The sequence below is a fragment of the Protopterus annectens genome, chromosome 7.part0 (assembly GCF_019279795.1).
Source record: "Protopterus annectens isolate FY-2018-M chromosome 7.part0, PAN1.0, whole genome shotgun sequence".
Classification (NCBI taxonomy): Eukaryota; Metazoa; Chordata; order Ceratodontiformes; family Protopteridae; genus Protopterus; species Protopterus annectens.
In genome coordinates, this window is record NC_056739.1 from 557114477 (window position 1) to 557131144 (window position 16668).

Consider the following 16668-nt stretch of genomic DNA (forward strand, 5'->3'; position numbering starts at 1 on the left):
TATCCTTCAGTCTCCCAAAATCTCACTAATTCAAAATGGTCCATGATGTAATATGAAGCAGAACCACCAGTGTAGCATAGGAAAAGTAGTCATTACCAACTCTGCGGTGACCCTATGACAGCGTCACTCAGTATTTGTTTTTAGCCCACACAATATAACCAAAAACATGTCCAAGCCCTTATACCCCATGATGAAATGCAGTGCTGTTAAGGCCAGAAAGGAAAAGAGGCAACAAAGTGTAAAGAAAGTTAATTGTCATCTATGCACCAAGTGCCTTAGAACCAAGCCAACAGATTCTCTCATTCTCATCCTTATAACTCACTCACAAAGGCTTCAAGGGCCTCACCAGCCCAGTTATAAGCCTTCCTGGTTCTAGGAGTTCACAACTCTTTCATCAATAGGCTTACTCGCCTACCTTATTCAACTTTAGTACCTCCTAAGGAAAAATTATCAGAAATGTTCTACTTCTGGTAACAAGACCTGAAACCTGCACAACTGATATTAAGAATAAAAAGGCAGCTACCCCTTTGCTTGCTACTTATAAGTTTCAGAAAAGAACATGTTAATACTCAAGCTGTGTCACATGAACTTGTCCAGTAAAGCTTGCACTCTCGCTAATTTAACTGACCTACTAACCAGTGTTTAGACCACCATCTGGTTATCTGAGAGAAGCTCTTTTTTCTTGTACCAGATCATCAGCTCACACCAGTGTAGTTGCCTAAATGGACATGAAGTCCAAAAAGGTAAGGTGAAAGAAGAGAAAAGAGATAATTATTTTGGACTTCTATGGTCATTCAGTACTGGCACACAGAATGAAAATTAGTCAAGATGGTTGTATGTGTTACCCATAGACATAAACAGGATTAAATTAGTTAAAAGACAGCATGAAAAGAGTGACCGATCCTGAATACAGTCAGTTCCCATTTGTACATGGTTTGATTTCAGATAAATTGATCAGTTTCATTTTCCTTCTGGGTAGGGCCTCAAAAAGAGGAATCACTGGCAAACCTGGTCTAGCTACTTTACTATCTCCTTAATTAGCAATTGATTGAACAATTAATAAATTATTCAGTCATTTAATGGAACAATTAACTAGGTATGTCTGCACTGAAGATAACACTGGCAGTGTTAGAAGCTACAAAGTAATATGGATTTATAACCACTGATGAAAATAAAACTTATACAGATTAGAAAGGGATTGGAGTCAGACATAAACCAAATGTGGACAAACGTAAAATAAATCTATATTAGAAAATTAAGCATTATGAATGATAGGAAATAATATTAAATAAAGCAGAGCTACAAGTCGCACTCTTTACTGGTATCACCAAGTTATGCTTATTTCAGTCACAGAATCTATAACAAATATTAAAAAAAGTAACAGGATTTGGACTAACACTAAAACAGTATGCATATTCTAAAAAGAGATAGCATAATATAAAAAGCCATTTCTGAGCTTGTTAGGTATATCAGGTCTACAAACAAAATAATAAATGAAATTTAAACCATTATTCTTAATAAATACTATTTTATCTAAATGCACTTTATACCGGTTTAAAAAAACAACTAAGCACCCTTTTTATTAATGTCTAAGAAATATATGAATATGAATTCCGCCAGCATTTAGAAACTTAAGAACTAAATTTAAACTTCTAAACCCAGTACTATGCAGTTTCAATACACGAAGAAGAAGAAAAACCCAAAATATTACCTTCAATGTTTAACGCGACAATCACTTTTAGACTGATATCTGAAAAGTAATTGACGTCACAAGTATAATTCCCTTCATCTCTGAGTGAAATGTTGTTAATCACCAGGGAGGCATTCCCTTTCTCCAGCTCAGTCGCAGAAAGCCATGCCGTTCTACTGTTATGCACATTGTTATCCATAAATTTGGCCACTTGACTTCCCTGGAATTCCCACTGCACCACAAGATGGTTCAAATCCATTGTTTCTAAATCCATATTGAAGTAGCACGGCAGCAGTACCACTGACCCCTGATTGGCTGTAACTAGGGAGCCACGTGCGATTATGTTTGGTGTACCATCTGCAACAGCAGAAAATAACAGTCCACTGTTAAACTGCATAATAAATGGGATCTTTCAACAACATCTGCTAATGTGCATTGATACTGAAAACTTAATGGCTGGAAAATACATTAAGGTAAAACTTACTTGAAAATACAGCTCTAGTGTAATAACAATGCAAAATAAGCAGAGAAATCATACAACATCAATATGCTATAATGAAAAATAATTCATTTAAATTATGCAAAACATTTATGAGTAAAAATATACAATTAAACATGGGGATGGATAGCAGTATAGTATGCAAGCAGTAATACCTGTCAGGATGAGACATTATTGAGAAATACCAGACCACCCAAGGTTGTTGTGAGGTTTGACACCACAGGTAGAATGCTTACCAATCTGTTTGGTTATTTTCAGTGATACCCAACCTTGAAGGCATTTGGGCTATTATGTATATTTATATTTGTTTTATTATTCATGTATATGTTTTTGAAGTTTATAAAAATAGTTCCTCCACAAAAATGGCTACAAATTAGTGATGCAATGAAACTTTTTATTGTAATATTTTTTTTTATTTTTGTTCTAAAATAAATATTTTACAGATTTTAATATGCTTGATATGCATGATTATCATCAGAATGATAGCAATGATGGCAAAACAAGGAAAGAAATTCCACTGCAGCCAAAATATATGTCTGCATCCATCATATGATAAAAGTTAGCTTGTGGTAGAAAATTTAAAGATATATATTATGGCATTGTTTGGTTAATTCCTGCAACAGAAACAAACAATACTTATGATTAAACAGAATGATGGGTGACACCTTTTTAACAATGTCTGATAAGGAGTTTTGTTACCAAAAGCTTTGTTGCTGGAAAATATGTTAGGGCTAAAACTCCTATACAAGTTTGGCTTTGGGCTGGCACACAGTGCAGCAAAAGAAAAGGAATAATCTGGAAAAACATTGGACAGTATCAGTGTTGTGTTAATATGTATGGTATAACCACAGAGTTAAGCATGGAATGGAATTGATAGTAACACTGTATGCCGAGATAAGGCAGTACACTGTTAATGCGGTGCATTGTGCCATTTTGTGTTTGAGTCTGCTTTTCTGTGTAGTCCTTACTAACACATCTTTTGAAATGATTCCCACAAACACATCTTCCTCTAATACTTCTATCCATTTTAACAACATTACTGAAGGCAGTCAGGGTTCACAAGTGCTTTTCATAGTTGCATATGGCTGGTATGAAATTAAAAAAAAAAAATGTGCCAGAGCTCTATGCTTTTCTTCCAGGCACTTGTGAAGAGCCAAAGATGCTGGTGGTGGAATGTGTAGCAAAATGGAGACAGCTGTGACTAATTTAGCAGCTTTTTGTGAAAAGGAATGATGGGTAAATAGAAAAGTCTTTGATTTTTACTCTGTATGAAAGGATGGTGGCTCTTTTTTCTGATCATAGGCAGATAGGTAGTTACTATATTTGCAGCCTAGAGGAGATATTAATTGCCCCAACTGAGAAGGCTATTACTATGTATTCCTGGGTAAATTTGCAATTACCCATACAATTATCAAGTCCAGAGTTAAAAGTAGCCAGGGTATACTGCATTTGATAACACAGACATAGCTACCTTACCTAGCACCCAGGGATATTCCTTGATCTGGCACCCTTCAACATCATTGAGGAGCAAAAAAAAAAAAGTCTGCAATAGGGTGGCTGATGCTCCTGAAATGCTCCCAGTGAACCAGGACCTACTTCTCTATTCCAGGCCCTGCCTCTCCTTAGCTGAGGAGCAATACATTTAAAAAAATCTATAATGAAAAAGAAAGGTCTGTGATAAAGTTGCAGGTGCTTTGGAAATGCAAAAGCCAAGCAGGTCTTGTTTCTGCATCCTTTACCCACTCCATATCATCAGCTGAAGGGAAAAAAATCTTTTCTTTCTTTAAACTGTAGCAAACTGCTTGCTGCAGTGGTTTCAAGCAGTTTTTGCAGTTTAGAATGCACACAGAATGCCACAGTGCATTTAAAAGCTGATATATGCACTAAAAAGTGATCAGGATCAGCCAATTACCCCATAAAACTTTGCTCTCAGGATGGCTGCCCCCTTCGCCCCACCCTAGCTATGCTACTGTTAGACACGCAGAGGCAGTCTGTTCTACAAACAGGAAATGTGCTTCTTTAGGTATATCTCCCATCAGCAGGTGTTGTTACTGTGATGATGGAAGTTAGGTTTTTGGTGTGTATAGTCATAGCACAAGCAGGTCTGTGAAGGTGACATATATATATATATATATATATATCAAAGAGCAGGGCTTTCATGGTTTGAAAAGCCAGGTGAGATCATGCTGCATAAAACAAAGTATAATGGGAAGACTTTTAATCTGTCTGCGGAGGTTACATTGCTTAGTCCTTTAAGTATTTTAGGAATCTCTGCAGACTTTTGATCAGGTGCAGAGGTACATGTCAAAGGGGAATTACATTCAATGACAGGATTAATGAAGTGACATAATGACTCTCTAAGACTCTAAGACTAAGAGGACATGGTTCCAGAGATTAAATATGCTAGACAGAATGGCTTCCAAAGCACAAAATAAAAAAAGACACAGACACAGTGATAAAAACAGCACATTTTTAACAAAGCTTTAAGCTTTAGAACAGGTAATTCTAGTGCTGTTTGTTTCGAAGATCTGCAGGAGAGCCATCAGAGTGGGTTCCAATGATGCCTTGTATGCCAGGCATTGATCTCCCCTGAACAGCCTGTAGGAGACAGAATACAGGGATAGGGCTCTGAAGCACTCTGCAGAGGACATGTTACTTATGCCCTGTATTTTCTTACTGTGGATCCTCTTTGGATGTTCCATTTGTTGGATGTTCCTGGTTAGGTACATACCAAAGGGGGGCATTGTACTGACTGATAGGTCTGATGAGTGCTGAATATGGTAGAATAACAACCTCCTTGGACCTAAAAGCCATACCGTCATTTATAAGTTGTACAACATTGAATGATTTCCTCACTACCATAGACACATTGTGATAAAAGGCTAGATTACTGTCCACATGTGTCCCCAAGTCCCTGACTAATGGGTAAACTCTTACAGGTGCATTGTTAATGTGATAGTTACTAGAGGTCCCTGTCTTCTCAAAATATATTATTATGCATTTCTTGGCATTTTGTTTTAATCCATGGCTCTAAAACCAGTTATTTGTCTATGTCATCCCTTCTTGGAGAACAACATTACTGCCAGTGGAGGATTCTATGATTGCTCCTAATTTGCAATCACCTGCATATTTGGTCAGCCGGAGGCCCTTGACATTGGCCTTGACATCAGTGAAGTAGATTGAAAAAGGAGCAGTCACAGGACTGATCCATGAGGGACTCCACTGGTGAGTGGTCTCTTTGTAGAGGTGGACTCTCCAATTTTAACTTAATGGGTCCTGTCTGTGAGCCAGCTGGCTATCCACTGGGTGACATAAGGGTTTATACCTAACCTCTTGAGTTTGTTAACAATGATAAAACCAAATTGAGTTGGGTTCAAACAGAGGTTTCCTATGTCATTACTGATCATTTCCATAATAATTCTTTCCATGGGTTTGCATATGACACTAGTGAGACTTGTGGGTCTGTAGCTTTCAGGGTCTGTAGATGGCCCGCCTTTCTGCAGAGAAATGAGAGTTGCTGATATCCATACCTGTGACATGCAGCCTGTTTGGTGGTTGCAGTTAAATACTGATTCCAAAGGACCTGATAAGTAATGTTTCATGCTGTTTAGAAGACACCCTCAGATTGGTCTTAAAGAAAACATTGATGCCCTGTTTCCTAGTGAGAGTAGAGGGAGTTATATTCGATGATATTTCCTAAGTGGAGGCTGGTAGCAAGAGAGGGGTAGAGTTACAACTGAAGTTGTCTGCCAGCAGGATTGTTATGTCTTCTGGCTCAGTATATCTGGCTCCATTAACAATGAGCTCTGTACAGAATTGTGTATTGCTTTGGAGGATGCAGAGATAGTTAAATAATGTCTTGTAGTTGTCCTTGGCCAGGGAGGCCAAATTTACCTCATGTCTGGCTACAGTATATTTTATCTGTCCTCTGAGCTGTTTGTTTAATTTGATGACGGTGCTTTTATCCAGCCGGGTGCTACACCTGCTAATTTTACCTTGATTTTCTTCTTTCTGTTATACCCCCTACTGATATTATGATTCCACCTGGCTGGCTTGTTTTTTTTATTAGTTCTACACTTATTCCTGGTAGGTGCAGTGGTTTACCTTTGAACTGCCGTCCTCCATGTGTCCGATGTGCATAACGTCAACAGTAAGGCTGCAAAAAATGACAAAGACAATTTATCATGTATCTGAATGGAAAATAAGCAAATGCTTTTTTGCCATTCAAATACATGGATCAAATATCGGAAATGGCTTTCCAGCAAGCCATTTTCGACATTTGATCCTTCAAAGTTCTCTGTATTTCAGTAATACGGGTCACACAACAGGACGATTGCACATACCATGTGCAACAAAATGAAGGTAAACCGGGTGCAGCTGTCTCTATGCACCTAGTAATTTTCCAAGGTTAACTGAGGTTATGGGTTTTATTTTACTTCAAAGGAGACTGTTTTGTGGTCTGACATTTCACTCGGGAGCTGCAGCTCACTCCTGCAGAATGGGGGGGGGGGGGTGGACACATCCAATATGTTTGTGCTGCTGATCGGTGCACTGACAATCTGGTCCATGGAGTTTATGTTTGCAAAATACAGAAATTTCTGTATCTGCAACTGTTGGTGTCATGTGTGATTCCCAGTTAATAGTGGGGGAAAGAAAAGTTGCCCATGTATATGGTTTTTGGTTGGATTGAGTGTTTTCTGTGGCCTTATATACATGTTATGGATGTCTTAGTATAGAGAGGGGACCTGTAGCTTGCAAGGAACTGCTATGGGATTTTGTCTGTGGTGATTTGAACATAGAAACATTCAAGTGCATTGTCCTGTTTGACCAGCCTTGAGGTATATTTTTTTTATTTAAATTGAAACACCTCCTCCTTTAGTCCCTGCCTGTGTTGTAGCTGGTATAAATGCATAGAAAGCTTTATAGGCTTTATAGCTGTGTACTGCCAGGCTGCTTTCTTCTGCTTTAAACCTTGTCTGGTATGGGAAGGGAACTGTCTGATCGAGGTAGTAAATATTAAGAAAAATGAGTTAACTCTTTGCATCTCTATTGCTACTGGTCTAATTTTTTCAGTAAATGAAATGACAATTGAAATTCCCCATAAGCAGTATATCTGGCTTAATAATTATATTTTTCAGTCTGAATTTAAACTTCATGAGGTATATAAATAAATATATATATATATAAGTAAATAAATAAATATATATATATATATATATATATATATATATATATAGGTTCATAGCTTCATAAGTTCATACTAGGCTATCTGCCCTAGGGCATTTATAAGCCTAGCCAGAGTGTGTATGGCTTTCGCCACCCATTTTAAATTAATTTTGCTATGCCCTTTTTTGAGGTTAGTATACTGTGCCTCTGTCCAACAGTGACACAGAAGTGATACCCGGGGTAAACCTACAATCTCCCATCCACTCATCAAGATTTCTCTTGAAGAGAGTCAATGAGGGACTCTGCCTAACCTGGACTGGGATTTTATTCCAGAGTGAAGGAAGCCTCTGGGTTATGAATCTGTCCCTCCAGCATGTCCTATTTATTTCAGTGCTGAGGTTCAAGTCCCTCGAGCGCGTAGCTCGATGGAATTTGGATTTTCTGAGGTGCAGCATGTCCATTAATTCCGGGTTGGACATGGCTTTATACGTCAGGCACAGATCACCTCTGAGCAGGCGGTATGCCACTGAGTAGAGCAGGAGTTTCTTTAACCGGGCAGAATATGGCATCTGTTTGAGCCCCTTGATCCTCTTGGTGAGGTACTGTTGGGGTCTTTCCAGTTGCTGCAGGTGTCTGGTAAGGTACATCCCAAAAGGGGCATTGTACTCAATTATGGGCCTGATGAGGGATGAGTAAAGAGGCACGATGACCTCCCCTGATCTAGAAGTGAATCCCTTCATGATTAGGTGGGCTATATAAAATGTTTTTCTAACCACTTTGGCCATGTGGTTGTCAAATGAGAGATTGCTATCAACTTGGGTCCCCAGGTCCCTAATTACTTCTTCTGTACTTAATGGATTACCACCTATGTGGTAATTTGTGGGCACTTTGTTTTTGCCAAAGGGGATGACTATACACTTTTTGGTGTTTAGCTTGAGGCCATGGCTCTGGCACCAGTTGTCTGTTTCTATGAGGCCCTTTTGGAGGATGCTTGTGTCGGCTGGAGAGTCTATTATGGTGCCCAGTTTGCAGTCATCTGCGAACTTGGTCAGCCACAGTCCTTCCATGTTGGCCTGTACCTCTGAGAAATATATATACCGAACAAGAGAGGTCCCAGGACTGAGCCTTGTGGGATGCCTCTTGTAACTGGTTTGGAGTCTGACATGGCTCCAGCTATTCTAACCATGTGGGTTCTGTCCTTGAGCCATTTTGCAACCCATCTAGTGACACAGGGGTTTATATTTAAGCTGGTGAGCTTATCTATAATGCCCGAGTGGGGTATTGTATCAAAGGCTTTTGCAAGGTCCAGGTAGGCTGTGTGGACCACCTTCCCCTTGTCAATGGCCTTGGTGACTGTTTCAAAGAAATCGACCAGGTTTAAGAGGCAGGATCTGCCCTTAACAAAGCTGAACTGGGTAGGATCCAGTGTCTGTAGGTCCCCAATATCTTTATTTATAAGGTCCATGATGATCCTTTCCATAGCTTTGCAGACCATGCTAGTGAGACTTATGGGGCAATAGTTTCCAGGATCCATTGAGGCACCACCTTTGTGGAGAGGGACCACTGTTGCTGTACGCCACTCTTTGGGTACATATCCTGTAGTAAGGCTGAGATTGAACAGTAGTTTTAGGTTTGGGTTTAGCTCTTCATGGAGTTCATGTAGGACGCAGCCCGGGACACCGTCTGGTCCCATTGATGCTGTGTTTCTTGCTTTGGAGAGGGCAGCTCTTATCTGAGCATCTGAGATGGCAGGGGGGCAGCACTCTGCTGGGATAGATATTAGCCCTTTTGATGGGGAGGGGGGGGGTTTGCGCTGAACCTGTCAGCTAGGATGTTGGCAATGTCTGTGGGTTCGGTGTATTTTTTGTCCTTTTGGACTAATTCTGAGCATATCTGGGAATTCCCACCCAGGTTCCTAACATAACTAAAGAAAGCCTTGTGATTATCCTTAGTGTCCTGTGCAATTTTTCTCTCGAAGCTAGCCTTAGACGATTTTATGAGTGCCCGTAGTTTTTTGCTAATACTGATCAGAGATGCCTTCCCTTTTTGGGATTTTGCTCTGTCATGTAGTAGCTTCCTCCTTCTATTGTATAGTTTGTTTATGGCTGGGGTCCACCAGACAGGACGTCTGCCTTTGGAGGATTGGGTCTTGGTTTTATTTGGGATTGCATGATCCATGCATTCCTGAAGGTGTTCATAGAATGCGTTTATAAAGGATTATGCAGTCTGGGCCGTATTATCCACAGGCCTGGGGGCTTTGAAGGATTCCACCTCAGTTTTGAGGAGTGTGAAATTTGCTTTAGAGAAGTTTTTCACTGTGGTTTTCTGGGCATGGGGTGGGGTCGGGATGTGAATATCCAGTGAGATTAGTTTATGGTCTGATCTTATCAGTGAGGGATACACTTCTGGTCTGGAGCATATGTTGGTAATCATCAGGTCCAGGTAGGGGGTATAAAATGGGTTGTGGAATTTCAGTTGCATGATTATCTTGAAAAATAATATTAAGACCCAGTAAGCTCCATGGTCATATCATGGTACCATAATTACAGCAAGCTTTACGATAAAAGTTAGAGAACTTTGACCAGTACTAATAAGAATAATTCCTAGAATAATATAGCCCTTCTCACTGAAATAATAAACAACTCAGGGGCTTAAATAAATCCACCAAAACCAAGTTTGAGGCTAAAATAACCAAAGAAAATGACAAGGTCAGTTTTACTTATGTTCGTAATCTCAAAAACACAATGCAGCAATACACTCAACTGACTATGAATGATGTTACTTACACTGAGACCAAAGATATAGCTAACCTGCAGGTCAATAAATTCAGCTCTGGTTCTACCCCTCTCCCTCCCCTTCATCTATCTCTCACGCTATATTTGAAACTGACTCTCTCCACATATCACACAAGACCAAGTCCTAAAAGCTCTTTAAAAAACTAAAAATACTCTTTTGATGGATTCTTACAATATCTCTGAATACAACATAAATAGCATGAAGCATGATTTAGCCACCCCCTTAACAATGCTGCTCAACCTCTGCCTCCATACAGAGTTTGTACCAAGCAAATAGAGAGCAGCTAGACTCATACTCTTGCATAAGGGAGGACCTTCCATAGACCCAGGCAGTTAAAGATCCATAAGCCTGACCAGCTACATATGGAAAGCCATGGAAAGACTTACCATCAAATTAATGAATGAGGACACAGGGAACCTCCAAACATTGTGCCTATCTCAGTTTGGATTCATCAAGGGCAAATCATGCTTCCTTCACCTGGTGGACTTGTTCGAAAAGGTCACCTAAGCAATTGATGAAGATAAAACAGTACATACCACATAACTGGACTGGCCAAGACTTTTGACATGGTCTCCCACTCACGCATAGCAGGAAAGCTAAATAAACTGATAATTAATGTCTATATCACTGGCTGGATTGCCATCTGGCTTACAGATAGGATGCAAGAGATCAAAATAAGGGGCGTTACCTCCACAAACAAAACCACTCACTAATGGAGTCTGCCAGGACTCAATGCTAGGACCTTCCCTGTTTGGCATCTACTTCCCTGATGTAAAAGCCAATACCAATGGGTTTTGGCTTAAGAAGTTTGCAGATGACTGCAAATTAAGAGCAATTATTTAATCTCTAAATTACTTAACCATTTTGCAGGAAGCCCTGTTTCAAATAAACAACTTGTGCCAGAATCACATACTGAAACTAAGTGCCAAAAAAATCCAATATTGTATCCTCAAGAAAGTTGCCTACCCCACTGAATTACCATATTTACAGTACACCCTGACAGTTGGCCCATTTTGGGTATGGAAGCTTGTGTGAACACTGACCTAACTTTTGACCAACATGTGTGAGTGTCTACTGTCATAAGAAAGTCCTTCTATACTGCGCAGCTTATAAACAAAAGGATTATGACTAGATCTAGGGATGTCATTATCATCCTTTACCCAGCCTTCATTAGGGCAGTCATTGAGTATAAAGCCCCCTTTGGCATGTATCCTTCTAGACACGTGCATCAACTACAGCACCCACAGAGATACCTTACTAATAGGATACAAGGCCTAAACAATATGTCCTATGTGGATCACCTCAAAGTCCTGTCACTATTCTCTGTGTCCTGTAGACTGCTAAGAGGTAAACTGTGTCTGGCATGTAAGGCATCCTCATACCCAAAAATCCAAATCTGCCCACTGACACGTTCCACAGATAGAATAACCACAATGGAATGTCTCAAGGACAGTAGGGTGTAAAATACTCCCAATATATGTAATAACCACAAAAATTCATAAATCCCAATAGGTTAATACACAATTTATTGACCACAAATGGTTTAGTGCTTTTATCCAATCCCACTGGACTTCATCAGAACCATTTGTAAATACAAAGACACACCTTTTATATGCTAAAAACATCAAGCCAAATAAAATGATTGGCTACCGATAATTTCAATAAACATTTAAAGTGCCATATACTTAAGTCAAAGAATTATATAAAAATGCTTACTAAAAAGTAAAATAGTAATGCATAATGAATTATAAAACACATAAAGCAACAAAAATATACAAAAACATATTATGTGATTTATTGTCTCTACCAATAACAAACCATAAAAGCTTAAAGTTGAGCAACCCAATGTTTTAAAGCTGGCAAAATGGAAACACATTCATTCAAACCTTTCCCTCCCACAGCATGTAGCTTTAACTGCCAAAATAGTTCTCTAAGTTCTACCTTTGTCTGCCAATCTCCTCCTTTCATACTGTCATGGGGGCAACTTCTAATATTCCAAAATTAAAGTTTATAAACCTTTTACAATCCTGGACATGTCTGTATTGGGTATTGTTGGTATTTTTCCTAGAAATGGCATAAACATGCTCGTATATTCTTTTTCTAAATTGGTGCTCAGTTTTGCCAACATAAAAACTGTTACATGTTTGGCATATTGCAATGTATCAAGAAAAAACAAACTAGCCACTGAACGAAGTACTCACAAAGTAACAGAGTCCAGAAATCACAAAACAAACCAAAGTGGTACACCAGGCAGATGAAATAATCCAGATAAGCAGTATTCACTTCACTTCACGATTTTTAATAGTAGAATCCAAGGACAAAGTAAGCGCTTTCACGTTAAACAATAACGCTTCATCAGACTTCAAAGACACAAGGCATTTCATAGCATTTAAATACCATTGACAATCAAGAGGTTAATTAATCAATCAACATTTAAAGATACCATTTTCTTAAAAAACTGTTGAATACCTTGCAGAAGCAGGGTGATGTATTCATCAGCATGTTTCTTAATTATTAACCTATTAATATGAACTACATTCTAAGTATGTTTAAAATAGAAACATTTAAATGGAAAAAGTATTTATATAGACATATGTAAAATATCAATTAACATTTAAAAATATAGATTTAAAAAAAAAAATATATATATATATATATATATATATATATATATATATATATATATAAATAACAAAGGTATATGTATATATATAGATGTATAAAAAATTATTTTATAAATATTGTTAAAGAATATATATATATATATGCATGACGATTACAAAACAAAAAAAAAAATATATATATATAGGGATATACATGTAAATCATTAAACTGATGTGTAAACTAATGGCTATATGGATGGGCTGAGAGAAATGGCTTGAGTGACACTTTGTCATTCAAGCCAAAACCTTGGGAAGCTTGTAACCTAATAATCCACTTATTCTCTAATTCTTCTGTTCGATTCTTGAGATTGCCAAGTCTACATGTCTTATGGACTAATTGTAGCACCCTAAAACTAACCCTATGATTAGTACCATTCTCTAATATGTGTTTGGCAAGTGCATTATTGACGTTTTCCTTGTTGATTGCATAAAGATGTTCCCTAATTCTTTCAAGCAAAGTTCTATTGGTCATTCCCACATAGAAACATTTACAAATCTGACATTCTGCTAAGTATATAAGATCATGGGATCTGCAATCAGCATAGAAATTAAAATTAAACTCTCGTCTCGTGGTCGGATGAATAAATTGATTGCCATTGGAAATATATGTACATTGATTACATGACCTACATGCAAAAGTTCCTATGCGTTGTGATGACGGAGTGATAGTGTTATGCATGGACTCATAGCAAAGAAGTCTTTTCAAAGACTTCATATTTCTGTAGGTAAAACCTGGTCGTGTATCGACTAAATTCCTAACTTTCTCATCCATCAGTAATATCTTCCAATTACTTTCAACAACCTGCCTTATTTGTGTATTCCTGTTCGTGTATGGAATAACTAATTTACTGGTATTACTCCTATTATGATTCTTATTTCCATTGGTATTCTTTGGTCCAAATGATTTCAAACCTTGTTGTCTTAGAAAGAAAGTTAAGGCTTTATCTATCCTTTCTTTGGTACAACATGTAACAGCTTCATGAATCTCATTCTTATTATAACCTCTATTAAGAAAGTTATCTTTTAACATATCCTGTTGCAATTCATAGTCTTCAGTCCTAGTAGTCAATCTAGATACCCTATAAGCTTGGCTCTTAATAATATTAGGATAGATATGTCTGGGGTGCATGCTACTACGATGGAGCAAATTATTTTTCCAACAGGTTTTCCTATATAAAACTGTATGAACTCCTTCATGACCATTGCTTATAGTAACATCCAAAAACTCTATCTTATTAGAAGAGTAGGTATGTTCAAAAAACAAAAAACTTGTAGTACCATTAATGTAGGTCAAAAAATCATTCAATACCTCTAGGGTGCCATTCCACACAAAAAACACATCATCTACAAATCTTCCATAATATTTGATATAATCAGAATAGTTATTGTTGTTCAGTAAATATGTGTTCTCCCAGTACGCCATAACAAGATTTAAATGCAATTGGCACAGGGTGTGCCCATCGCAACACCCTTGCCTTGTAGATAATATGTATTGTCATAGCATAACACATTGTTTTCTAAAACAAGTTCTAAAATCAACATCAGCTTTATAACTTTATTGTTACATAATCCCTGTTCTAGTAATAATAACCTTACATACTCTATCCCAATATTGTTAGGAATGGAAGTGAAAAGTGACCTTACGTCTAAAGTAACTAAATAATCTGTAGTAACAATAGGTTTTATAATGTTAGTTTCAGATAAATCTTCTAAAAAGTGTTGGGTGTCTCTTAGTATATGTTTAATATCACTTATAATAGGTTTAAACTGTTTGTCCAAATAAATGGACATTGACTCAGTTAACCAACCCTTGCTAGACACAATTGGTCGCAGGGGAGGATCTAACATGTCTTTATGTATTTTGGGAAGACCCCTGAAGGTGGGAACCAGGGGTTTCTCAACCAAAAAATAATTATATAACCCAACATCAATTACACCACTCAGTAGAAAATCATATAAATTGTCATGCACTTTGTTGATTAATTTATTAAGACTAGTGCTATTAAGTTTGCTATATGTCATATCATCAGCTAGCAACAAATTAATTTTAGTGGAATATTCAACCTTGTCCATAACAATAACGGCACCGCCCTTGTCAGCTTGTCTGATGACAATATCAGTATTGTTTTGTAAACTTAATAATGCTAGATGTTCATCTTTACTCATATTATAAAAATCACTTTTAACATTTTTCTTTGCATATAAATCAAACAAATCTTTTTCACAGGTGCGCTCAAATGCATTCAAAGCTGAATTAGAAGGTGGTATAAAAGTAGATGGTTTTCTAAATAAATTGACACCAGAAGTATGACTATTGTCACCACCAAATAACAATTTTAAAGATAAATTTCTAGTAAAAAACTTGATGTCCAGAATAATATCAGTCACATTGGTATAACCCGAAGGTATAAAACTGAGTCCTTTACTCAAAACACATAACTCATATTCATTCAATTGGTACCTGGAAATGTTGTAAACTAAGTTCTCGTGGTTTATTTCAGAGTTCTCTTTTGCTGTTCTATTAACTCCTCCGTATTCTTCCTTTTCCTTGTTTGATGAGGAGACCACGCTCTCCTTTCTTGTTGGTTGAACGGAAGTAGAAAAGCTAAAAAATCATCAAGCCCCAACAAAGCAGCTCCTCCTCCTTGAGGAGCTGAAACAGATGAAGAAAGTAAAGATTTTACTTTTGCTGTAAATTAACATCAGCTGTGTTGTCCTTTAATTCAGACAACGGCAAAGGCGATATCGTAATGATATCTTCACTATTCTCAGAGTGTACTATGGCTTAAGTAACAAACTGTTTAGCAGGACGCTTAACAGTCTGTGAAAATGTAGCTTTAGAACATACTTGCTGTTGCACAGAGTTTCCAGGCATAGTGATCATTACGTCAGTCGTCGATGCGCCGGTTGACATCACAGGTGTGGTGATTGGCTGCTGAGGACAACTCCCCTTTACATTATGAATCAATTTGGTATCTTGATTACGCTTGGGATTGCTATTAACAAATCTATCCCTTGGCCAAGAAAAAATGTTGCTGTTTTGAAAATCAAAATAGTCACGTTCAAGTTTTCTTTTTTTATCTTGTAGTGCTTTGAAATCAAGAGTAGATATCATGTTACGTAAATCGTTGTAGATAGTATCCAGCTGGGTCAAACTGAGCATACACCTCAACTCTTGCTCTATCTTTTCAATTTCAGAGATCAACGTCTTCTCTATCATACAGTATTGTTCAATTAGTAGCTTGATGTAACCGAAACTAGTGTCCAAATTAAGCTTTTGCCACTTCGACAGCAACTCAGGATAGGTGCTGCCGAAAGTGGGCATTTTAAGTATATGTAAACCTCTTGGTACCAAGCGAGAACTAAGGCAAGCTTCCATGTGTTGTTTTTGCCACTGAAATGTTTTTAATTTTTGTATCTTGTTCTCAAGTCTTCTGGTAACCAAGATAACATCAATGTCATGCTTAGTGCCAGCCCCTTTTCCATGTATTAAGTCTTTGGAAGTTAACTTTAGTAGTGGGTTAGTTAACATAGTACATAGTCCATGTAAAGAACAGTTATTTTCCGGTAGTGAATCTACCGACTCACGAAACACTTCATTAATAACCTTATCATCTGCCATGTCCCAGTGGCGTCGTAGAAACAAATATCAAGAAAAAACAAACTAGCCACTGAACGAAGTACTCACAAAGTAACAGAGTCCAGAAATCACAAAACAAACCAAAGTGGTACACCAGGCAGATGAAATAATCCAGATAAACAGTATTCACTTCACTTCACGATTTTTAATAGTAGAATCCAAGGACAAAGTAAGCGCTTTCACATTAAACAATAACGCTTCATCAGACTTCAAA

General features: G+C 37.7%; 1 protein-coding gene across 4 annotated transcripts in view; it reads right to left on the bottom strand.

The window, feature by feature from the left end:
• The window catches only part of LOC122806592 (basement membrane-specific heparan sulfate proteoglycan core protein-like), a 1657353-nt gene that overhangs the window by 517483 nt on the left and 1123202 nt on the right, over positions 1 to 16668 (bottom strand). For all 4 annotated transcript variants that reach the window (XM_044077142.1, XM_044077143.1, XM_044077144.1 and 1 more), the window contains one exon: positions 1712 to 2047. In XM_044077142.1, coding sequence (XP_043933077.1) covers positions 1712 to 2047 — 336 coding nt within the window. The remainder of the gene's footprint in view (positions 1 to 1711; positions 2048 to 16668) is intronic.